General features: G+C 36.3%; 1 protein-coding gene across 1 annotated transcript in view; it reads left to right on the top strand.

Annotated features, from left to right (window-relative positions):
- The first annotated feature begins 21801 nt into the window (after nt 1–21801).
- Nucleotides 21802–26932, top strand: part of MMRN1 (multimerin 1) — a 43350-nt gene continuing 38219 nt past the window's right edge. Inside the window, exon 1 of the mRNA XM_070409008.1 lies at nt 21802–22475. Within this exon, the coding sequence (XP_070265109.1) occupies nt 21895–22475 (581 nt within the window). The 5' untranslated portion in view covers nt 21802–21894. The remainder of the gene's footprint in view (nt 22476–26932) is intronic.

The raw sequence follows: 26932 nt of genomic DNA, 5'->3' as shown, positions 1-26932 counted from the left end.
GACCTCCCTTAAGATTCCTGCCGGAGAGAAAGAGATAAAGCTTCAAGACAAAGGACCCAGTGAGCAGCCTCCACAATCCCCTTTTCCCACTCTTCCCCCATAGGCATGAATCTGCTCAACCCTGAAGGACCTCAGGAGACTTGCAACCAGGAGAGGAATGGGCAGCAGCTGCTCACCCACGTTAACCCCCTGAACCTGATCCCAAGGCCCCCTTTTCTCTGACTTCCAGAGAGCCAGGCCAGCCCAGCCTAGGCTTTCCTGTTACTTCTCCTATGCTAAGCCCTTTCTTGTTTTATGTGCCCAGTTTTAATAAATGTTCCCTCATAGTCATCTAGACTCGAGCTGTGAAATTTTTCCTGCACCAAGTCAAGAACCCACACACTACCAGCCGACCCTAGGCAGACCCGCCCAGGCCAGGGCCCCTTTCTGGAAACACTCTATGTAATTAATTTTATAAATGCAGTCAAAAGGCATAAAAGTATACCTTTATTGATCACTAAAAATATTTTTGAGCTTTCTATGTAAAATAATTTATATATATATATATTCTTAGTTATTTGGATATCTTTATTTGATTATCTGTTTATTTGCTATATTTTTTTTTAAATTTGCCAAAAGATCTTAAATATTGATGAAAGCAAAATTAACTTTTATTTAATAAAATCTTGCTATTCAAGAGGGAAAATAATCACATAATATATGAGTGTTGTCTGCAATTATTTGTTGCTAAAAATCCTGAGTTCATTTCAGTATGTTAAAAAATAAAAAATTCTAGAATAAGCTTTATTTCTTGGTTAAAGAAAAGCAAAATTCTAAAGTAATATATTAAACCTTCCACTTCATAATTATATATAAATTATTTATTGCTTCATCTCTGTCACCTTCTTCTCCCCAGTTTGTCAAAAGATTTGTTGGTATAATAAATTTGTTAATATACCGACAGATAAAAGGAAATCCAGGGAAGTTCTGAATAATTTAGGTTTGTGATGTTACAAAAACATAATTAGTCTGGGCTACATTTCAAGTCACTTTATGCTGCTGTTCACAGAAGTAGTTTAACACTCCACAGTAGGTCATTTCAATATAGCATGAGTCAGTCTCTTCTAATGTTATTAACATTGCAAGTGGAATTCTGAAACTACTTTTTAGAACTAGTGTCTTCTCTATAGTTATTCTAAGAGTACTCTTAAATGATAGAAAAATAAAAGATTCCCCTATTTTTCCATAATGAAGAAATGCATTCATATCCTTGGCACTACTGATAATTTACACAAGGAAAAATTTCTTGACGATTATCTTCTTGTCTTATGTTTAACTCTATATGAGACTCATTAATAATAACATACAAGAATGAATTGATTCCATAGTATTTTAAGCGCAACCTGAAAAATCAGTCTATAGGAATTCAAATGTTTAAATAAGTCTTCAGTCTTATATCTCTCAAGCAGATATAAACCCCAAAGGAAACTGAATTAGCAGACTTCTGCTTCTATCCAAGATGAGTAGCTTTATCCTTTTGCTTGATATAACACACAAACACACACACACACACACACACACACACACACACCACACAAATATGAAAAAGTGACTTTCTGGGTGTTGGATAACAGGCAACAGTGATTACATACGTGAGAAATAAATGAGGTGGGCTCTGTGGCTGCTCCAGGTTACTACCTAGAGAAAGTGTCCAGGCCATAGCATAGGGAGCAGAGGGTTCTCTCTGAGTTAAGTAACTGGAATTGGAAAACTGGGGAAGCAAAGGTGGCTAGAACTTGCAGGGCAGACACAAACAGGAGAGAGCTGCACAGAGAGAAAACTCCCGAGTTCTGCAGAGGGCCATCCTCAGTGTTCAGGTGAGGCCTGCTGAGCATATGCAGATGAGGAAACAATCAGAGGAGTGGGAAAGAACCATGCAGAAGACTTAGAGGGAGCAAACTCCTCAGATCACCTCGGGCCAGGATTGTGCTTACTCTTCATACTCAGAATGGAAAACCACATACTTCACATGACAAGAGTACTAGAAATTGTCTTGCTTCAGTAGGCAACACAAAGTAGCCCTTAACTAAATGGTTCACTGGTTCTGCCTAACAAAGATTAGAAGCAAGATCTGAAATGACCACACGGTTTCCCAGGAACTTAAATGTATCCCAGAACAACACTGAAGAATGTTTAAAGGAACACAAAAATATCCAGCACTCAACAAAGAAAGATTCACATTGTATGGCATTCTATTGAAATTTACTAAGCATGAAAACATAAAAGAAAAATACAACCCATAATGAGGAGAAAAATTAATCAACTAAAAGTGACCCTGAAATGACACAGTAGATAGATTGAGTAGACAAAGATATTGCATACTTTTAACTGTATTCCATGTGGTCAATAAAATAGAGGTAAGATTAAATGAGATAAATATAAACATAGACGATATAAAAAGACCCAAAGGGAGCAATATTTAAGATGGTGAATACATTGGATGGGATTAATAGCAGATAAAATAGTGCAAAAACTTATTCTACTTGAAGACATAGCAATATAAATGATCCACCACAAAAGGCAGAGTGAAAAACAATTTAAGAAATCCGGCAAAGCATCAACAAACTGTGGGATAATTTCAAGTGGCCAAATATATGCATAATTAGAATCCTCAAGATGGAAGAAGATAAATATATATGTATTTGAAAAACAATAGTGATTCCCCTCCCCCACCCCCTAAATTTAATGAAAACTTTAAACCAACATTCCAAGAACAATAAGCACAGGGAACATGAAAAACATACCAGAGCACATCCATTATCAAATCGCTTGCTTGAAAAAGGATACATTCTCTGAAGGGAACAAAGACAAGGCTATCAGTGTTTTTTTGTTTACATATTTTGTTTTGTTTTTGGTCAGAAATAGTGTAAGCTAGGAGACATTGAAGTTACCTTTTTTTTTTTTTTTTTTTTAGTACTGAAATAAAATTTATTACCTTAGAATTCTTCACCCAGCCAAAATATTCAAATGGAATCTTATGGTATGAAAAGTTGTGAGATATTTTGAAGGAGAATGTTTCTGTGCTTTCTGCCCTATCTGGGATGAGCCACTTTTGCACCATTGCCCTTCTTCCTTTAATAACCTCGCCCACTCTCTAAATTTGTGCCTAATAACCACAGGTGAAAATATAACAATTCCTGTATTGCTACTTCTCTGCCCAATTAATTTGTTCAGCAATACTGGAAATATTGTAGTGAATAGAGCCGTAACAAAATTCTGCCTTCAGAGAGTTTACATTCTTGTCAGGAGGGGCAGGTAACTTATAAAATATAAGTATGTTGTATAGTTTATGAGATAATAAGTTTTACAAGAAAAATAAAGCAGGGAACCAGATACAGATTATTGGGGCAGGAGTGATGGATATTGCTGTTTTAAACAAATTAATCATATTTAATGTATAACGTGCTGACTATAGTTCATAACACTGTATTGTATAATTCAAATTTGCTGAGAGAGCAGAAAGTTACACGTTCTCTCTCTATCACTCGCACACAACACAAAAGGTAAATATGTGAGGTGATGGATGTGTTAATTAACTCAGCGGGGCTAATCCTTTCACAATGTATACATATATTAAAATATCACACTGTACATTTTAAATACCTTACAATGTTTGTTGCAATGATACTTCAATTTGAAAATAATAACAAAACTAACTAAATAAAAATAAAATAGTCAGGGGATGCCTCAGTGATGTGACAATTAAGGAAGGACCTGAAGGAGCAAGCTGTGTGGCTACCCGGGGAATAGTGGTCCTGGCAGAAGAAACAGTCTGTGCAGAGGCCTTGAGATCATAGCATCCAAGGCGAGTGTAGCTCCCAGTGAGCAAGGGAGAGAGATGTGATCAGATGTTGTTGGGGCATATTTCTTTTTGATGCAATTATTTTATTTTTACTACATTTATTGGGATGACACGGTTCCCAGTGTCATATAGGTTTCAAGTGTACATTTCTATGATACATGATCTGTGTATTGTAAAGCACTCATAAGCAATGAGTTTTCATTGTTTTTGCACTAAGTCCTCCTTTAAAAACTGCATTAGAAAAAGGAAAATAATAAAATTAACTTCAATATACCCAATACTCAAGTGAAAGTATTACATTCTGACAAAATTGTTTTTATATCTTTTTTCCTTTGCTGAAATATTTTTAAGCAAAATTCCAGACCTACTCATTGCACCCCTGTGCTTCAGTCTGTATCTCTACAAATAAAGCCATATTCTTATGTAACTACAAAACCGTTATCACATGAAACCCATATCAGATTATTCCTGTTTATCTGACACCCAATCCATAACCAAAATTTCCTGATTTTTCAGAATGTTTTGCAATTGGTTTGTTTGAATCAATATCCAAACTCAACAACCTTCTTAAAGAGTAATGACAATTTTACTGTTCATATAGTCTTGCCTCGAATCTATCTTAATTTAAAATATTTTAATATTCTTGAGACCTGAATTAGAGAGGGAATCAAACAGTTAATTATAACTATAAGCATCCTAAATTCTACACTATATGTGATTTCAAGTGAAGATGCTAAAAAATAATACATTGATACTATTTTTATTATTGTTATTACTAATACAACTACTTGTTATACTATCATCTAAATCATAGGTCTGTTGTTTTATTATTTTTTTAAATCAGAGAGGGCTTAACTTACATACATAAAAAATTATAGCCGAAACCGGTTTGGCTCAGTGGATAGAGCGTCAGCCTGCGGACTGAAAGGTCCCAGGTTCGATTCCGGTCAAGGGCATGTACCTGGGTTGCGGGCACATCCCCAGTGGGAGATGTGCAGGAGGCAGCTGATCGATGTTTCTCTCTCATCGATGTTTCTAACTCTCTATCTCTCTCCCTTCCTTTCTGTAAAAAGTCAATAAAATATATTTTAAAAAAATTATATACCTTTCCATTTTACATGAAATAACTAGAGAAAAAGAAAAGAGGAAAATCAGCCCAGGTGATAACAAAGAAAATGCTCCCAGCAGGGATAAGTGGAGACCCAGCATTCTTTAAAATACCCATTTTGTTCACATATTAAAATTATTAGATTTTAGGTCAAACATTATTGTCACACATTTACAAAGCAGCTATTTGATTTAGGACACATGGAGACTTAGCAATAAAATCTGTGAGGATTTGTACATAGCCTTCAATTTTCCCCTCCCATATTTTCCTAAACGTTATACATGAGTTTTTATAAAAATTAAATTTTCTCTCCTTGTATTTTACCTCAAAATCAATGATAGCATATGTTTTTTATCTTCATGTATGTGCTGAGATTGACCTTCCTTTACTAAATTCTCTTCAATAGCAAACCGCATGGTGCAGAGAGTGAAGAAAATTATTTGATGTTGATGACCCCATTTATCAAATATCAGAAAAATATGATTTCGTGTCATTTTCCAGTGCATGTTACTGAACCTGAACTGAACAAAGGAGACTCAACCTTAATTAATCATTCTCTCTTCCTTTCCAACAATTGTATGCTGAATGATGGTAAATTTATCTATGTCCTTCAAGTTTGAAGGAGAAGGGATTTAAAAATTCTAAGATTTTCAAGTTACCATGTAAAATTTTTATCCTGTAGGTTGATTGATCTCTTACAGACATTGGATATTATAACATTACCTTCCTACAGCTAGAATTGTCTTTCCACCTTCACACTTATGCTTTATATGTGAAATAATGTATGATTTTCCACTTTCATGGATAAACTTTAATTATATGTATGTTTTTATCTTAATTATTTTTGGTAGTGTCATAATTTTTTTTATTTCCAGCAGCTGAGTGTAGTCCATGAATTCTTTCTGGTAAAAATGTTCTATGGATTATTTCATAGAAAAAAATTTGCTTTCAACTAGCTTATGTGTTAAATACAAAAATAAGTTATTGTATTCTCTCAAGGATTTATATTTCAAAAGGACAGTTAGATTACCCCCCCCCCAGAATGGATACTTTGCTTAGTTATATACAAGAGATAAAATAGATGTTGGTAATAACTTTTATTTTTATCTAACATTTTCTAGATGGAAAGCCTTTTGCTAATCCTAGGTTATTTCATTTACACTCTACAATGATCCTGTGTAGCAGGTACTATTGTAATCTGCATTTTACAATGAGGCAATGGAAGATTGAAAAATTAGATTAACTTGGATGTCAGATACTTGGCTCTTATTGCTCCTGAAGACACAGAAACTTCTATTTTCCAAGAAACTCAGTGTCTTAAATGAAAGATAGTCTTTATGATGGTCAACTCCAAGTTGAAAAGTATTAGTATGTCTGTCTATGTGCCAACAGAATCATACAATGTCATATTAAGGCTTGAATGCACAGTGCTACAAGTACAAAAATTTTTTTCTCTCAGGGAGCTTACTAGTATATTTAATGGGGAGATAACCTGCTAATAAATAAGTATATCCTACAACAATAGAGAATGATAGTGCAAGAAAAAATAAAAATAGTGTCTAATGAACATGTCATTTAGGGCTGACCAATATTTTTTGCCACTCACATTATGTTTTGATAATTTTCTACATTATGATTTTTGACCTTTCCAAAACTGGGAAATAGAAAGCTTACTTTCCCAGCCACCTTTCATCTGGGATGCAGACAATACCTTGGTTTCTACAAAACACACACACTAGCATAATGTCATGATTTGTTTCATTCAGGACATTTGTTTCATTCAGGACATTGAGTGTCTTGACCAACATGGTGGTAGAGCAGTTTAGGTTTTCAGGAATAGTACTGGCCAATTCTGGTATTCAGTCCCGAGACATATTGATATAAAGGGGGCCCCAGATTCATTGGTATGAGTGGTAGTGTTGGTATGATGTGTTACTCACAATGGGTAGTTTAAGAAAAGTATAAAAAATTGACATTTTTTATACTTTTCTTAAACTACCCATTGTGAGTTCTATTGTTTGCAATTAAGAACTGTGACTGATACACAGGGGTAGATGTAATAAGTTGGTCATAAAAGGACACTTGGTAAAGGTGATATGTCAGAAAAGACATAAATGTAAGAGACAAAAATAACAGAAATGAAACCAGTAAATATAAAGTCCTGAAGTGGGAGTTAGCTTGAAGTATTTTTTGAGTGGGAAGAACATCTATATGGCTAAGAATACTAAGCCAGGTAGACGAAAATAGACAATGAGATCAGGCAGAGAGTCATTGGGGAGCCCTAAAGATCATTAACAAGAATTGGATTTTATAGTGAGTGTAATGAGAAGTCATTGGGTAATTTTAAGAAGCAGCTTTATAATATGACTTACATTTCAAAAATTTACTCTGACTGCTGTGCAGTGCTGACTGTAGAGAAACCAGAGTGTTGGTGAAAATCACAAAAGTCAGGAGACAGAAGATGTGGATTAAACTAATTTGGAAAAAATCGAGGTCATAGAAATAGGTTAGAATCCAGAAATACCTTGTAAAGAGAGGTTCCCATTTGTTTGTGTAGTGGATGTGCATTGGGAGAGAAAGCAATTGGTTGAATTGTGGTAGTTTACTATGGGTGAGACAGCTAGAGGAGAGGTGATTTTTGTTTGTGGCTTGTTTTAATATGGTGATTGGAAATAATAAGCTCAGTTTTGAACTTACACATTAGACACCTAAGGCTCTAGAGCAGCGGTTCTCAACCTGTGGGTCACAACCCCTTTGGCGGTCGAATGACCCTTTCACAGGGGTCACCTAAGACCATCCTGAATATCAGATATTTACATTACGATTCATCACAGTAACAACATTACAGTTATGAAGTAGCAACAAAAATAATTTTATGGTTGGGTCACAACATGAGGAACTGTATTTAAAGGGCCAGAAGGTTGAAAACCACTGCTCTAGATAATCAAGAGAGAATATTGAGTTAGCAATATAAATTCTGGAGTCATCTGTACATAATGGTATTTAAAAATCTTCAAATACGAGATGACCCTCTGGGTACTAAAAGGAGATAGGGAATGCAAGAGGGCCACTTGCTAAGTTACGGGACATTCTAACTTTATAGGTTCAGGTGAATAGAGGAATTAACAAAAAAAGAAAGACTGAGAAAGAATGGCCAATGAGATGAGGTAAAAATGCAGGGAAACCCTGCTACCCACATTCTGAGTAAAGAAAGTATTTCTAGAAAGGCAGGTCATCGATTATGTCAAATGCTACTGATGACTGGAATAAGATGAGGCCTGAGGATTTGATCATTAGTACTTGGCAAGAAAGAGGTAACTATGGATCTAGACCAGGAGATCTTGAGAGTGATTGATTCAAGTGGAATAAGAAGCAATGAAAATTTTTCTTAAAGGTTCAGGGTATGGAGATACTAGGGGCTGAGGAAGTGGTCACGGGAAGTACATAGTCCACTGGTTTTCTGTAAAGAAGAGCACGGAAAGGGGTTATACCTGAAAACATGGAGTTTAGGGAAACGCTTTTATTTTTCTACCATATTCACATTGACACACAAATTTTCTAAAAATAGGAATATGTGACTTTGCCAACTTTTAAATTTTTTATGTTATTGGTTTTAGCTCTAATTACCCAATGGCTCACTGGAACACAAAGCAAATAGCAGATGTTTAGTAGTAAACTACCAAGGTATTAAAAATTGGGTTTAGAATAGACAGACAATTTTAAAGTGCTCAACAATTTACTTGCAATATTTCACTTTATCTTGTTAAAAACCTTTTTGTTTTCACATACTAAGAGGCTATAGAATGAAAAATGTGGCCGAAACCGGTTTGGCTCAGTGGATAGAGCGTCGGCCTGCGGACTGAAAGGTCCCAGGTTCGATTCCGGTCAAGGGCATGTACCTGGGTTGCGGGCACATCCCCAGTAGGAGATGTGCAGGAGGCAGCTGATTGATGTTTCTCTCTCATCAATGTTTCTAACTCTATCTCTCTCCCTTCCTCTCTGTAAAAAATCAATAAAATATTAAAAAAAAAAAGAAAGAAAGAAAAATGTGATCATGAATATTTTAGGTTACGAATATATAATTTTTGATACTAAAAATAATACTTACAATGTTTAGAAAATAAGGTAGAAAGAAAGCCAAAGAAGAGCAAGGAAATGTGATATTCCCAAATTAATAATGCAATGTAAAGTAATATAAAGGAATGTCCAAAGGCCCTAGTATACATATTCAGGAACATGCTAAGTGCTATGGGGGATGCTTATGAGTGTAAGACATGGTTCTATAGGTCAAACAACAAACAGATAGAGTTGGGAAGATAAGGAGTATATATTAAGAGGTAATAAAGCAAAATAGTAAATAAATATGCAGTGTAGACAATATGTGCCATAAAGATTAGGGCAGAAAATATAATGGTGAACTATAATCATTAGTTATCTTTTATAAAAACAGGAAATGAGGAGAATTCCTAGACTCTGGAAAGGCAAGTAAGATGGGAAAGAAAATTCCCAGAAGAGAGAGAAAATTTTGGAGTAATGTAGTAACAATTCCATTAAAAATATTTTCCTTGACTCCTGTTCTATTCTAAGTTTAAGAGCAGGTAAAAGACAACAACAATGAAGCTCCTCACCCACTAGAATAACTATGGTCATAAAGGCACACAATAAAAGGTATTGGTGAGGATGTGAAGAAAACGGAACCATTGTGCTTTGCTGGCAGGAATGTAAAATAGTGTAACCATTTTGAAAAAGTGTGAGAATTCCTTAAAAAGGGAAATGTAGAGTTACTTTATGACCCAGTAATTCAACTCCCAAGTAAATTGCGACATATGTCCACACAAAAACTTCCACACAAATGCTCTTAGTAGCATTATTAATAACTAGAAGCCCAATGCATGAAGATTCATTCAAGATTAGGCCTTCCTTCCCCTGGCTGCTGGCACATGTCAGGCTCGCTCCCGAAGCCTGTGTAGCAGCAGCTGCGGTGGAGGCGGGGTGGACTTTGATGTTGGGTACGCTAGGGCATTTCACCTTCTCACTGTGAAAGTGGGATGCAACTGGCCCCCTTCCTCATCCTCTTCCTCCTCCACCCTCGCCTCCTGCCCACCCACCCTCCCTCCATGCCCACTGCCCGTCCCCTCTTAATTTGGCTAGATAGGGAGGAGGGAGATCTGATAATTTGGGTTACTGTGTAGGTGGCCTCTTTCATCTACTCAAAACAAAGCTGAGCTGCCTGCCGCTGCTGCCAGAACTGCCACCATCGCCCCTTGGCTGGCTCGGGGCTCCCGGGGTGCACTAACTGTGCACCGAGAGAGCTCCCGTGCATGTCTGAGCCCACAGGGCTGCTCCAACACTAGGGTTTTGTTTACCAGAGCAGCAGGGCAGGGGTGGGGTAGAGGGAGACGCCAGACACTGGGAGCTATGACCTCAGGCACCAGAGGGTTGCCTCTGAGGCCAGGGGCTGGGCCACAGCGAGGCTGCAAGGATGGTTGACAGGTGTGGAGCGTGGCAGAGAGGACCTTAGGAGGCACGCTGCCCAGGAGCCCGGAGCTGCCGGGGGGTGGGGCCACTGCCATCTTTGTTGGGTTGATTTGCATACTTGCTCCTGATTAGCTGTGGGGTGTTGTGAAATGATGGTCAATTTACATATTTCTCTTTTATTAGATAAGATAGCGAAATGATGAAACAACCAATTGTCTATCAACTGATGAATGAATAAACAAAATGTGATAACACACCCAATTAAATATTATTCAGCCATAAAAAGAATGAAGTGCTAGTGCATGCTACAATGAAAATAAACTTGGAAAACATTATGCTAAGTGAAAGAAGCCTGTTACAAAAGACCACATATTGTGTGATTCTGTTTAGGGAAATTTTCAGAAATCACCAATACATAGTGACAGAAGGTAGATTAGTGGTTGCTACAGGTTCAGGGGAGGGGAGAATAGTAACTGACTGCTAATAGATATGGGGTTTCTTTTGGGGATGATGAAAATATTCTGGAATTGGATAGTGGTGATAGTTATACAATCTTGTGAATATTATAAAGATCACTGAATTGTAGACTTTAAAGGGATAAATTTTATAACACATAAATTCTATCTCAATTTTTTAAGAATGAGAGATATTTCAAATTAATAAACAACAATAAAAAATACATCCTTTGTATCTTTGTGTGTTTTGGAGTCACGTAGGAGCAGAGGTATATGTGAAAGATGGGATGATACTGGGTTGAGTAGGCTTACTGGAGAGGAGAGTTTGAGCTCCTCAGGACATAAATGAAGTTGTAAAGATGGGTTATGCCAACTGTATTATTTTTAAAATAAGTAGCACGATGTCAAGAATTAGGAAAAACTGAAAGATCCTAGTTAATTTATTATAGGCTGTGATATGTAAAAGAAGCACTACTATGTGCTTTTCCATTTAAGATATAAAGAAACTGAGATATAGGTACTTGAAGAATCTTTCCTAAGATAATACAGAAAATAAATGATAGAATCAGGACCTGAATCCAGATTTTACTGACTCCAGAGTTAACAACCAGGACTGTTCTTTCTTCCCTTGAATAATGATGTATTTTGTCATGATGAAATTTCTAATATAAATAAAACCACTTTTATAGTATCAAATTTTACTTTTCTTACATTGTCAGATGAAAAGTTAAATTTGAGTTCTATTTCATTAGCACACTAGAACCAATTGATTCTCACCAAATGCAGAGAGAAATGTCAACTCTTTAGCATGATTTATTCCTTTTGAATTTGAATCACTTTAACATCCTATTTTTTAGACCATATAAAATATATCTAAGAAGGTAAAAGTTATATTTATGGTAAAGATAAAAACAAAGAGGAAAATTGGAACATTGGAATATAAATTGTTAAGATGCCATTCAAGAAGTAGTCCTATTGTTGAAATATCTTTGCCTTTTTCTGTTCTTCCATTATCTCTTAAGTCTACTCATAGTAAAAACTTGCCTAAAAATTGTAACTTTTCTATAATTGTCTACTGATTGATTGATTCAACTTTCTAAATTATTTTCAAAGATAGTAGTGTACAATGTTTGAAGTTCTGTGTCAGTTACTATGTTAGTCAGCATTTGAGTTGAATGACAATCACTGGAAATCCCCCATTAACTGTGGTTTTTAATGGATAGAAGTTTAATTCTTTTTTCTTATTCTAAGAAGCCTGGACATGGTCGGGGCAGCCTGCATTGGTGCAATATAGCACAATGTCCAGAACCCATGCTAATCCACACTAACGCTTTGTTCTGCACAGATTTTGATTCTGAGTTATTGTCATGATTCAAGGTGGTTGTCAGAGCTCCAGATATTCCATTCAGGAGGAAGGAGGAAGAGCAATGAAAGATGCAAGTACATTTCTTTCCTGTGTTTGAGTTGTGTGTGTTTTTTTACTTAAATAAATTTTTTATCGTCTCTCAAAAACAGAACATTGAAAACTCACTGAAATTTAGATACAAGAACTCTTCCACCCATAGGCCTCTAAACTTTAAAAAGGGTTTCAGACAGAGATCTGAATGTGATAACATCTGGAGACGGCTTTTCTTTTCAAAAATGAGCAGTGTGCTTCCTTGTACTTCCTTGGGCAGTCTCAGCTGACCAGGGAGAGAAAAAGTTCTCAGGGAACAAAATATTTGCGGGAAGAACTCAAATTTATGTCAAAGCTTCCACTACAGCAGCAAAACCGCATATTATTTATTGACCACCGATCAAGCGCAAGAGTTGCCTTGGGCATTAAAGAGTCAACAGAGCAAAGGGCTGCAGAGGACGATCTATTTACTCAGCAGAAGAAAGGTGGCAAATGCTGAACCAGAGGAAGAAGCTATGTGTAAAGGCAGTGAGCTGACTAAAATTTCTCTATGCTCCAGAAAAGTTCTGCAGACTCCCAGAACTCATTTTTCATCCACATGTAGGAGCTGTATAAGAAACTGTAGAACACCTTAGCAAAGATGGAGAGTAGATTTTATCAGCGAGGTGTGGCTGACTATGAAATGCTCTCAGGAATGCAACCCAATGCTGAAGACTGGTGTAAATCTAAAAGCTAGAGCAGATTACCCTAGTTTGCTCCTTTCCCCTTTCTAAATTGGGTAGAATTAAGCCAAAATATTATATATAAGGTGTATAATATGTCTCTTTTCAATACTAAACATTATTAATAAACAAAATGTAATGCCATTTTTGAGAAAACTCGTAGCCTCACATTATTCAGAACGCTAATCACAGAGGCAACTAAACCTTCAGATTGGATAACACTTTTAGTAAGAGCTCTAGGATCATATGCAACACTAAAAGGACACAAGGCGCTGAGGGTCAGCGCCCTCGGGCATCTTAGTTTCTTGGTCTGGGATTTTGTTGCTAGGCATTCACAGAGAGAATAATGGCAGCGAATAAAAGGTCCTCCCCACATGCCCCTCTTAAGCTCCTGTTTCTCTGGTTCTGAAAATAAGTGAATGTTTGGGGACAGTTTAAAGAGAGGCCCACAGAGGTTTCCACATGTTATCATCTAGTTTACATCTATGGGCAAAGAATATTAAGGTAAGAGTTATAAATATTTTTAAATTAACATTCTACTTGAAATACTTTTTAAATAGAAGTTTGTTATTGTTGCTTCTAATGAGACTACAGCTCTATTTTGAGTACTAGCAGTGTTAGTACTTGGTGGAACGTACAATGAATTTTTTAAAGCATTAATTTTCCTTTAAAATGTGTGGCACTTGGCATAAGCCATTAAAACAATGTGTACAGAAAATCTGGCAGAATTTAACAATACATATGAAAATAGCCTGAAGAAAAGCATTTACTTGAAAACTGTTATGATGTTATTACTACTTATGGAACAGTCAGTTATTCAGCTATTCCTTTACTTGATAGGCTAAGTCACTACTATATTAACAGACTTCATACTGTGAAACTGTTAACCTTTTGGATGTAGTATGTTGCTGTTTCAGTTTTACAGAATTCTGATTGCTCTGGGTATAGAAACCATGGTGTGGGGGAGGGGGTATCATTGATGCATTTGCAAATAGGACTTCTTTTCATCTGAAACTAGGCTATGTATTTGCTATGTATGTATCTGTCAGTTTTATAATGTAACAAATTATCTTCATGTGTCAACAAAAATAAACATATACATTAAAACATGAGATCAGATTGACCAGGGTTTATTTTAAGTCCCAGAGGTAGCAGATCTGGGTTCAAGTGGCAGGCAGTTTGATCACTTTTCAGTTGCCATACTTTGGGTAGTCCCTAGATTTCTTGGTAAAATGGGGATTATGAGTCACAATATTACCAGTTGTTAGAGAAATTACATAAAATAATACCGTTTTATATGCCAGTCAACACATGCTTAGCACAAAATTAATGCATGATGAGCTAATAATTATAATTATTAAGACAAGGGAAATCTGTTTTATTCTATCCTTCTATTGGTAGAAGAAAGGAGAACTCATAAAATTGATAATCTGTCAACAAATTTTTTTATAATAGGTGAGACACACAGAAAAAGGCTTTCTAATGCTTAGCATAAAAATAATTCTGTTTTATAGTAAAAAGAAATTCAAAGATAGATGGGTCCAGGCTTTTGCCAAGCAAAACGATAAGCATAGGACAGAGAAAGTATAGCTCTGGTTTCTTGATATAATAATATCTCAACTTTTACCAATATACTGTTTTACATTATGACAGTCTCATATGCACCAACTCAAATAATCATCATCAGAAGAATACAGAAGAGATAACTAAAGCTTGGTGAGATCAAGGGATATGTCCAAGGTCAGACCAGTAGTCCATGACAGAAGAGGAATGAGAAAAAAGATCTCAGGTTCAAGGTTCAACCCTGTACTATTTGCTATGCTGCCTTATTTCTACACTGTGCTGACTGTAGTTTCCAAAGGAATAAAGGGTTAGGAGGGAAGGGGGGTCCATAAAAATATGTGAAAAAGTCTGTGACCTATTGGAGAAGGGTAGATGTACTGAGGAGAGAGAGCATTAAATGGGGATTTGGGAGCAGAAGCACTGAGAAACTGAGGGAAAGGCATGTGTGGCTGCTCTGGAGAAATGCAAATCCGAGAATTCCTCTGCTTATAGTCATAGCAATGCTTTCAGTGGATAATTTCCTTTACTGTTTCTTTAATTTAACCAGTGGTGCATAGATTGGCACACAGTAAAATAAGCAACAGACTGTAACTGCCAATGGAGGCAATTTCTTTACTTTATTTGAATGGATGCTAGTATCTAGTTAAGTTAAAACTCCAGTCTGCCAAATACATCCTTCAAAACTAAAATTTCATTTTTAAATTTGAAGCAAATGCATTTGTAACACGTTTTTAAATTTAGGAACTGCTTATTCTAAGGTATTATAGGACTTCACGGGAATGTGGCTGTTTTCTAGACATGACGTGAAATCTTCACAATTCGAGAATGTTGAGTATACTTATGTTGCTAAAATTGTTTCTTCTAACTGAAAAAGCAAGTATTCTCATTTTTGCGTGAATGTTAACATGTGTGTGAATGAATTACATGCCTTTGTTTAATGAAGTGCCAAGACAGGAATATCAATTACAGATGTTTTCTGTTTGTCAAAGTTGCCCATGATGAATATAAGATGCCTTATGCTAATCAGCTTATATTGTTGCAAGTTGTATACTGACTCCATTTCTATAGGGCTACCTTTCAACGTATAATTTAGCTTTTGAGAACTGAACAGTAATAATAAGACTAATGAAGGCGTTGAGTATAAGTTATACATCACAATTATTGAGAACACTCCAGATGGATATAATGTGCTTTGTGAGCTATTTTTGTTTTGATTATAACACTTGCTTACAACATCTGGTCATTTCCTAAATTTATTACTAATGATGGTTTGTTAGTAGCCAGGATATCTCTAAATTTAATCTATTTATTTAAATTAGGGTATTATGTGAACCAATTTCCTGCTGCATAAGAAAAATAACCTTCTCAGAAAGATTACTTTGTATTTTGGTGAATGACCAGATCCATTGTATTGTGAACTTGCTAAATTCGCATTTGGTAGGATTTTTTTTTAATTTTTGAGAATTACATAGAGTTTCTATGTACATTGGTATGTCATTTCTATATAAGAATGTTTTACTTTTTCCTTCCCAGTCACCCTGCTTTTTATTACTTTTTTTTTTTGCCTTGTTTTGCTAGCTACGTCTTCCAATACAATAGTGAGCAGAAGTTGTAAGAGCAAACATGTTAGCTTGTTCTTTATATTATGGGAAAGCATTCAATATTTCATCATTAATAATGATGTAATCTGTAGATTTTTTGTTGATGCCTTTCTATTTCTTGTACACATAGATTTTAATATAAACTATTATTGCCAAATGCTTTTACTGTATCTAGACATGTACAGGTACATCTTTTTTCTTTCTTTTCTAATATAGTGAATTACATAGCTTGATTTATGAATGGAAAAAAAACACACCTTGAATTCTTGGAATAATCCCAAGTGGTCCTGAAATAGTAGCCGTTTACATAGGGCTGTTATTTAGTTGTCATGTCCATGATGGATATTAGCCTGCAGTTTTGTTTTTGTGAAAGTATTTTGTTTTGTAATATTTTTATTAGTATTTTTCTGGCCTCAAAAATTGAGTCAGGATATATTATCTCTTCTATTTTTGAGAAGAGTTCGTGAAGACTTGTGATATTTCTTCCTTAAATGCTTTATAAAATTTACTTGTAAAGTCACTTGGGTCAGGAGCTTTCTTGGTTGGAAAGTTTTATTATGAATGGGGTTTTATGTTTTTATGTCTTTTTTCTATCAGTTTTAGTTAGTTTTTAAAAAATAATATATCAAGTTTGTTTAAATTGTCAAATGTATTGGCATGGGAGTCTTCTGGAGAAAAATTCTTTCAGGTTTTCCCCCTTAAGATGTCTTTATTTCCCCTTTACTTTAAAGGATACTTTTACTATATATAGCATTATAAATTAATAGGTTATTTTTTCCTTTGAGTATTTCAAAGATATCATTGTACTATTTTATTTTATTTATTGTATTTAATGGAGAGTCAGTCATAATTGTTATACCCTCTATGTAATATGGATTGTTTTTTTGAGTGGGTTCAATATTTCTTTTTATCCTTTGTGTTTTAAGATTTCACTTACAATATACCCAAGTATAATTTTCTTCTTGGGGTTTTCTGAACTTAATGCGTGTTTGGTTTTATGTGTTTCATCAATTTGGGGGAAATTTTACCTATTATCTTTAAATTTTATTATTTGTCCTAATCTCTATTTTCTCCTTTATTTTTTCCTTTGTTTACTCCAATTATATGTATATTAGACCATATGAAAGTGTCCCACAAATCTCAGTCACTTTTCCTTTAGTCTATATATTTATCTCCTCTGTTTCAATTTGGATAATTTCTTTTTGACCTGAATTCATATTAACTGATAGTATTTTCTTAAATATTACCTATGTGCTATTAAGCTTATCAAATATATTTTTATTTCTGATATTGTTTTATTTCTAGTAGTTCTAATTGATATTTTATTATAATTTTATCTCTACTAAAATTTCCTTTGCATTCAAGACATGTAGCTCACATTCTCCATCCCATTCTATCATACTTATTTTAAATTGCCTTTCTGATACTTCTAATATCGGGACCTTTTCTGGATATTTTCAATTGATGTATTCTTGACTATGGGTTAAATTTTTAAAAATGTATTTGTTTTGGCTGGATAGAGCGTTGGCCCTTGGACTGAAGGGTAAGGGGTTTGATTCCTGGTCAAGGGCACATACTTTGGTTGCAGGCTCATTCCCCGGTCCCCAGTTGGGCAGAGGCAACCAATGGGTGTGTCTCTCTCACATCAATGTTTCTCTCTCTGTGTCTCTCTAAGTACCTCCACTCTCTCTAAAAGTCAGTGGAAAAATATCCTTGGGTGAAGATTAATAAACAAACAAAAATTATTCATTTGCCTCATAATTTTTTATTATATGAGAGGCATTATGAGTAAAATAACTTTAGTAAATAATATTTACCTCAGAGAAAGGAATACTCCTTTCCTGTCAGGCCTCCAGTGCAGGGGGTGGGGGAGGGAGCCACCCCAATCTGTAGTTGAACTAGGTCTAATTGAAACTCAAGTTATTGCAGCCTTAATTAGTTTTAACTCACCACAGTCTTTAAATACTTTGAGAATATGATCAGGATTTACCTTTTAATTAAACTTGAGATCTGAGCAATGCAATGCTCCAGAGAGTTCTTTATCCTTTACAACAGAGCTTTCTAACCTTTGTGTGGTAAAAGGACTAAAATTAAGATGCAATATTATGTACTGCCTTGACATGTGAAATAAAAGAGCCTCAGATGTCCTTAACCGCTAGTTCCCTTCCCCACTCTGCGCCAGTGGATAAGGTCCCCTAGCCAAAGAATCTTCCTTATCAAAGGGACCAGGCACAGCGTCTGCTTAGTAAACATTTCTGTTTTTTCTTGTGATTAGAAAATTAACTCATATGCATTATAAGGGAAGAAAATAAACCTTTTATCTCATCACTTAGAACTCATTTTGCAATATATATTCCCTCCTATGTTTACTAATATGATACAATGAAAAATGACAAAAACCTGCTGATAGCATATAATATAATGAGTTTCATAGTTTCTTTTTTATAAAATAACTAGAGGTGACTAAACGGCAATAGGTTAAAACATAATTAAATATAAACCATCTAGTGGGCAATGGGTGTGTAGCAGAATGATAGAGTGCAAGTATACAAAACTCTGATGCTATAATTCAATCCAAGGGTAGGATTTAGAGTAGCTAGAGGAATGGATTGAGTATTCATTCTTCAGGCTGTAATCCCAAGAATATGGTTTTTCTTAATTGTTATTTGATGAGCATTAATGAGTTTCAGAAAGCAGAATTTAAGATTAGGCCTCTGACAGTATCTGAAGTACTAATAGTTTGTGTCTTCAATTAAGGGATAACCCATACATCTAAAACCATCAAATGAGCTGAGGATTTTCTGGGGAGTTACAGCTAACAGAGCTGAGTGGATTGATCATACAGTACCTTTTGATCACAAGGTCCTTGTAAGCTGGATTAAGGGTAACTAAAAGTCATTATTGGTCAATACCTTACAAGGGGCAAATTACTTAGCTCAGTTCAGTGTGTGTGTGTTTTTTTTAAATCTTTATTGTTGAAAGTAATACATAATGTCCCCCTTCCCCCCAATTGACCCCTTCTAGCCTGCCCTGCCCCCCTCCCCAGGTCTTCACCACCCTATTAACTCATATGCATTATAAGGGAAGAAAATAAACCTTTTAACTCATCACTTAGAACTCATTTTGCAATATATATTCCCTCCCATGTTTACTAATATGATACAATGAAAAATGACAAAAACCTGCTGATAGCATATAATATAATGAGTTTCATAGTTTATGCACATATCAGTTCAGTTTTTATTACCATTGAGAGCTATTTATTTGTTATTAATTGTAAATCCAATGAGGGACCCTCTACCACTAAAGTTCATTTGTCCTGAGCAGGATCAAGATTTTTCTTCAAAACATATGTTCACCATTATTCCGGCTTTTTCTTACACTTTCAGAATAGCCTATTTAACTATGAAAATGGATTTAAAATTGTATGCTATTAAATAAAAAAATTTTACTTGGGTTTTTCTCAATTACTATTCTGCTCAAAGCTAAAGGCAGTTAGTTGCCTATGTCCTTTTCAGATAAAGAATCTAGAATGTTTTTTTCTTAGGACTAAAGACCATGTTTGTGCTTTGAAAATTATGCAGTTTCTTTGCTGCTTTTAGTAACTAAATACTGCTCAGATTATCTGTGCTGAACATTTTTGCTCTTACAAATGCAAGGTTTGTGGGATTTTTCTGTGTTATATCTGAGAATTAGATATTTTGTACTCCCTATCAAATTCAATTGGAGTTGCTGCTGATTAATGTGTTTTAGTTTAAATAACCTTATATTATATATTCTCTAATATGTTAAAAATTTACTCATAGAAATGAATGGCGAAGACTAAGGAGGAGAAAAAGTACTAAGACCAAGTAGTTAGTAATTCATTGAAAAAAATAAGTACTGAAGTTCTACTACACAAGGACACTGAGAAAAAAAAATTGTCACCCTTCTTTCCCACTGTGCCCCATCCAAAGAGCCACCTTTTATTCAAGTGCTTATACACATGCACACATATAAACAAAAACTCCTAATCCTGGTGTCCTGTATCCAGGATTAGGAACAGAAGTATGTCTGTAATAATATATAACCAAACAGGTTACTAGGTTTAACATTATCTAATTCTGAAACAAAACATTACATGACTAAATATTTAACAAGTGCCTAATGCTTGGCACAGAGGTTTACAGGAATATTAATTACATATGGATCTAGTTTTAAGCAAATAAAAGCCAAGAATATTCTTATTTTCCTTTATAATCTCAGTACCTAAGAAAGTGCCTTGCTGAAGCCAAACATATGGCTTCATATGTTTGAGTAATTATTGAATGAATGCTATTTATATACTAGAAGCCCATTGCATGAAGATTCCACAATAGGCCTTCCTTCCCCTGGCTGCCAGCACCAGTTTTCCTCCGGCACCCAGGACCCAGGCCTTTGGTCTGGCCAGAGCGGAGAAGCCAAGCCTCTTCAGTCTTCAGTTTTCAGTCTTCACTCTTCACTCCAGCTGGAGCCTTCAGTCTTCGCTCTGCGCCTGCGTATGCAAATTAACCGCCATCTTTGTTGGGTTAATTTGCATACACATCCTGATTGGCTGGTGGGCATAGCGGAGTGACACCAATTTGCATGTTTCTCTTTTATTAGTTTAGATACTAAGTCTCCTGTGGAACTTTTTATGGATGAGAGAGCTTAATTGATGTCTGAGAATCAGAGATTTGATAGAGTGGTGAGGTCACAAATCCCATAAAGCATATCTACTAGAAAAATAGTCATAGAAAAGCATTTGATCAATTTAGTTCTCTATTTCTTACAATTAGTATACTTTTGTACTACAGAAAAAGTACAAGAGCATTATATATGATCTTATTTTATTGTATTCTCATGTGACTTGACATTTTCTTCATACATTCCTTAGTGGTAAAATACTAATTACCCCCAACCACTAGATGATCAGAATTAGAAAATAGAGTAAGTAAAATTCTGATTATTCAACTAATTAATTAATTAATTCTGGTAAACATTCTGAGAACAAAATTTAAAGTGAACTCCTTACATACCTGTATGTTTTTTTTATTACTTATAATTCAGATTAACTTCACATAATGCTACAGATGAAGTGTATTTATAAAAATGGGTTTAATTTTTCCCCATTAATTTAGCCTGTGATGTGTGAAAGGGCAGAGACACAGCGCAAAGGAGTTTTTGTTTATATGTGTGCATGTGTATAAGCACTTGAATAAAAGGTGGCTCTTTGGATGGGGCACAGTGGGAAAGAAGGGTGATAATTTTTTTTTCTCAATGTCCTTGTGTAGTAGAACAAAATGGTAACCTCTTTCATTCAGTATATCCAAACAGGTTCCATGCTCCCCATTGTCAACATGAAGCTCCTCTTCAAAATGAGCAACAGGTGAAGCATAGGTATACCTACGGGAAGCCAAGTTACTTCATATTTTTCTCATGCGTTTTCCTGGTAACAATTGCCTGTGTTTTCCCATTTGCCTTTAGCCTCGTCAGAAACCCTTCTCGCTTCCATAGATCCATCCTACCAGAGGTCACAGATCACACTGAACCTACAGAAACAGGAAATCAGACTTCCTGAGTCCACTTCAAAACACAGAAACCTGTTTCCTTTGCACATCTCACATTGGCAAAGCCCTGTCTTAGCAGAGGCAGTGTGGAAGCAGCCGTTGAAAAGGCTAGAAGGACTCACTCCCCAGTTTCACATGAGCTTTCTTGATTCAAACTACTGAGATGAAGGGAGCAAGGCTATTTGTCCTGCTTTCCAGTATATGGAGTGGGGGCTTTGGGCTTAACCACACCACGCAGACTTGGACTACATCTGAGGATGAAAACTCCCAGAAGAATATGACCTCTGCTTCAGTTCCTCTAAATAAACTACAAAGTCACCGAATGCTGCCAACCACTCAGATCATGTCAGCTGAGATGGTCCCTGAGACAAGAACCTCAGAAGAAGGTCTCCTAAAAGCAGCCTTGCTTCCCTCGGAGACCAGTGCAGCTCCCGCGGGTGTGAGACGCCCAGCCCTCACATCCACAGAGGAGCCGGAAGAAAGGGTGCTGAAGTTACAAACTCTGGCTCCACTGACCAAATCTAGCAGCAAGCTCAGTCCTGGAGCTGAGTCGGTGGTCCTTTCCAACTCCATGCTGAAATTTCTTCAGAGCTTTGCCAGCAAGTCGAATCAAGTGACTTCTCTCAACTCAGTTGGTGGCCTGGGAAATCGATCCCCACGGGAAACATATCTCAGCAGAGGTGACACCAGTGAAAGCCAGAAAACCAACTATCAACAGTCAAGCTTTGAGACAACAAGAGGGAAGTAAGACACATTCTTTTCTTCTTTTCCCCCCTAACTATAAGGTCTGTAAGATTGCAAGCTAACAGTTCAACTATCTCACTCCCAGAAAATAATTTTATATTTTAGGTGAAAGGGGACCATATTTCAGTCAGACAATGCAATTAAGTGTTACCTTATCTAATGGAGAAAGGATGAACAAACAACATGCAACAATTCTGTTTTAATTGAAGTTGTCAAAGTCACTTACAGAGGTATTTTTACTTGGGATAGTTACTAACAAAGAATGTAACACCACAGTGACTGTTAGTTCAGTTCATTCAACTCAAGGGTATGTTGGTTGTGCTCAGAATTACACCCACAACATGAAAGGAAAAAACACACGTCAATATAGTTCGGATGTGAACAGATTTTAAAAATTGAAACAGCCTGGTGCTGTGGAACACATACAGTTATCAAGATCAAACCAAGTAGTCATGGGTTGGAATCCTGGCTCCCATACCATCTAGTTCTAGATTCATAACTTTGAGCAAGTCAGTTGATCTCCCTGAACCTCAGTTTCTTCATATGTGAAATACAGAGGTTGTTGAAGAAGTACAAATAAAAACTGGTTGATTTGGGCTAACTAATTTGAGATAATTTGGGATTTAAAAAAATAACATATTTTTTCCTACTGCTTTTGGAATTTTATAGTGATTCCAAATAAAAGGAATACGTATGTCTATAGGATTTTTTTTTCTGGCACATTTTTTCGCATTGTTCACTCTCTCTCATCTTAGCACGCAGTTAGTCACTCCTGGCTACATCAGAGCTGTGTGTGGTTTCCTGTCTAGCAGAGTGGATGTTTGTCAGTGACCAAGCACTTTGAAATAGGCAGGATAAAAAGAAGAAATTAGGATTAATGCATTTACGCATTGAGTAAGTGCTTGCTGGGGACTTGATCTGTCCACAGCACGGTGCTTGTGCTGAAGGTGAAAGAATGAACAAAAACTCCCATTGTCCTGCTCTCAGGGATTCTACAGACCAGTGGGAAGGGTATGAGAAGGAAAAACTGAATCAAAAATGCATTAAAATGGTGATAAGCATTCTGAATGAAGCTTAGGAGAAAATACAGGAGGGTGCATGGCCTGCAAGGGAGGTGAGCAAGCCTTCTCTGAGAGTATAATAGGTGAAATGAGGTACTAGTACACATCAACTGCTTACTTAACTTCTCCCACAACTACAGCCCCTGCACGCACATACTTGAATTTAAATCTTCACCGTCTCAGTGATGGCTAGCTTCATAATTAGAAACCTTGGATATGTTATTTTTTAAAATATATTTTTTATTGACTTCAGAGAGTAAGGGAGAGGGAGAGATAGAAGCATCAATGATGAGAGAGAATCATTGATCCGCTGCTTCCTGAACACCCCACCCACACTGGGGATTAAGTTCACAACCCAGGCATGTGCCCTGACCCGGAATTGAACCATGACTTCCTGATTCATAGGTCAATGCTCAACCACTGAGTCAAGCCAGCTGGACCCTTGGATATATTCTTGACATTTTCTTTCCCTTAACAAAGAAAATAATAATCTTATTAGTATCTCCTCCAATATATTCCAGATTCCTCAGCTTTTCTCCACTTTCACTACACCATCCTGTTCCTAGTCTCTATTATTTAACTTGTCCATATCTCCACTCTTGTCTCCTGTAATCCATGCTCCACACAAGTAAGAGATTTTTAAAAACTTTTTATTGAATAGATTTGACATGACATTGTTTAAATTTAAGGTGTTTAAACTTTTAAAACATTTTATTAGTATATTTCATTGGACATATGACTTCATCTATTGTGGCCTATTACACTATATACTAACAAGAAAGGAAAGTATGACAGCATTATTTCTTAGAATTTTTAGATTTACATATCTCTTAGACTTAGGGATTATTTTTTTACTATATGTCAATTTTTTGCATATTTAAAATGAAAATATAAATGAAACTGTCCAACCAATACTGACTGAAAGATACCATTCATTTCAAAATATATTCTTGATTGCAAAGATGTGTATCTTAAAATCTGTGAATTTTATATTTTGCTTACATGCTCAAAATTACTCAGTAGCTTTGCATTACATTTAGAATAAAATGCTGAATTCTCACCAGGGATCACAGATCTTACTTGACATGAGCTTGCCTATCTTTATGATCTCACTAGAGGCCCGGTACACGAATTCATACGTGGTGGGGGAGGGACCACGGGAGGTTGGCCGCTGGCCCCGAGGAGGGAGCCAGCCCTCAGCCTCCCTGGGAAAGGGGCTACGTCCACCGCCACCCACCCCCAGTTCCCTATCCCAGCCCAGGACTGAAGGCCCGGGCTGCGATGGGAGAGGAGGCGACGGGCGCAGAAGAAACGGATGCTGGACACCAATGCCACTGTTAGCGCCCCACCACCATGCGGTTCCCTGCCCCCCGCCCTTCCCTGGCCACTGTGCCGCCACCACAGTGGGCAGCCCCCGGGGAAGGGAGAGGACAGGAGCGAGACAAACCCTTGTGACTTTCAATAGATCTCAGTGAGGGAGCTGCTCTGCTATGTACAAAATCCCGACCCAGAAGCAGGTTTAGCACCAGGGGCCAATGGGGGCTGGCCGGCTGCGGGGAGGGGCCATGGGAGGTTGGCTGTAGGAGTGCACTGACACCCAGGGGGCAGCTCCTGAACTGAGCGTCTGCCTCCTGGTGGTCAGTGCACATCATAGTGACTGGTCAACGGGTCGTTCCAGTAGTTCGGTCTAACAGTCGCTTAGGCTTTTAAATATATAAATCTTCCATTAGGATCCATGCTCACTCCACTTCACTTCCTCCAGCCACACTGGCCTTCTTTCTGGTTGCTGAGCATGTCAAATTAACATGCGTCTCAAGGAAACTTTCTGTTCACTCTTGCTAGAATGCTCTTCCTTCAGTATTTAGAATGAAGGACTTCTTTTCCTCATGAAACTACAACTTTAATGTCCCTCCTCAGAGACCTTGCTGACTATTCCGTGTAAAGTTGCCATCCTTATTTTATCACCCTTATTTTTTTTTAATAGCGCTATTTAAAATTTTTGGGTCGACGTATGTAAACAGTTGGGCATTTTATGTCTTTTTAACAGTAGAACATACATCCCATAAAAATAGGAACTTTGCCTTTCTTATTTACTATTCTATTCACTGCTTACAACAGTGCCAGGCACATAGAAAGAACTCAAAAGAACTCTGTGGATTGTGGATGGACTTGGAGTTTAGAAGAGAGGTCAGCTAGAGATGTAAATCTGGGAAATATAGAAATATGCACACTCAATTGTGAAGGTTTTATTGTGTGTATTTTTTTCTTTTTCTTTTTTTAATAAGTGGGACAAGAGAGAGGGGGCAAAAACCAGGGCTAGCCCAGAGAGTCTTCCACTTTTTTATTGGTTGTTTTATTTATATACAGAATGGTCATAGATATGGTAAAGAGTTAATGAAAGGCCAGAAGGAAAATAAAAGTCAAATATGAAACAACATAAATATTTTATTTGCTGAGTTTAATAACTTGGTTTCTTTTAGAATTTCATTTATTTATTCTTTTTAATACAAGCTACATACTTTGCTGTATGTACAAGTAAGTAGCTTATGTTAAATGAATTATGACTTCTAGTATAATATGTAAAATTATAAGTTCTACAAGTCTCTTATTAGACTACATATAGATATGAAAAATCTGATCAATAAAATTCATCTGTTGTCTTAGTCCATTCAAGCTGCTGTAACAAAATAACACGCTCAGTGGCTTGCAAACAACAGACATTTATTTCTCACGGTTCTGGAAGCTGGAAGTCTGAGGCCAGGTTGCCAGCATCATTGGGTGAGAGCCTTTTCCAGTTTCCAAGCTTTTCATTGTATCCTCCGATGGTTGAAGAGTGAGGGGTATCTCTAGGGCCTCTTTTGTAAGGGCATCAATCCCATCATGAGGGAGTGGGCTCATGACCTGATCATCTCCAACCTCCCACTTCTAAGTCTATCATATTGGGCACTTAGGAATTTCAACATATGAATTTGGGGGAGGAGGGACACAATATTCAATTTATAGCATGTGTAGTTTGCAAAATTATTGTCAAGCCTATTAGCATCCAAAGGGAATTATTCTCATATGCTGTAAAAAGAGAACCATACCATTATATTAAATATTATTTTTTTATTCCCTTGGATAACAAATGTCTACCCTGTTATTACCAACAGTGAAAACTAATACTAAATAGAGTATAAGCTGTATCTTAATTTTCCTCATTGTTTCCTTTTTTTTAAAATTCTCTTGACATTTCTACTCAGTAAATTGCTACTGAATATTTAAGTATATGTGCTAGAATTTAACAAGTATTTAGTGCAGTTGATTAAATGAAAATTTTTTTTGTATTTCCACACCTGTTTTTTAATACAAAAATACTATTTTGAAATGTGTTATTTAAGAGCAAATGCTAAGAGT

The sequence above is a fragment of the Myotis yumanensis genome, unplaced genomic scaffold (assembly GCF_028538775.1).
Source record: "Myotis yumanensis isolate MYYU_CA2020_CCGP unplaced genomic scaffold, mMyoYum1.0.hap1 SCAF_1, whole genome shotgun sequence".
NCBI lineage: Eukaryota > Metazoa > Chordata > Mammalia > Chiroptera > Vespertilionidae > Myotis > Myotis yumanensis.
Note: the sequence above shows the minus strand (reverse complement) of the source record. Positions and strands in the feature narration are given on the sequence as shown.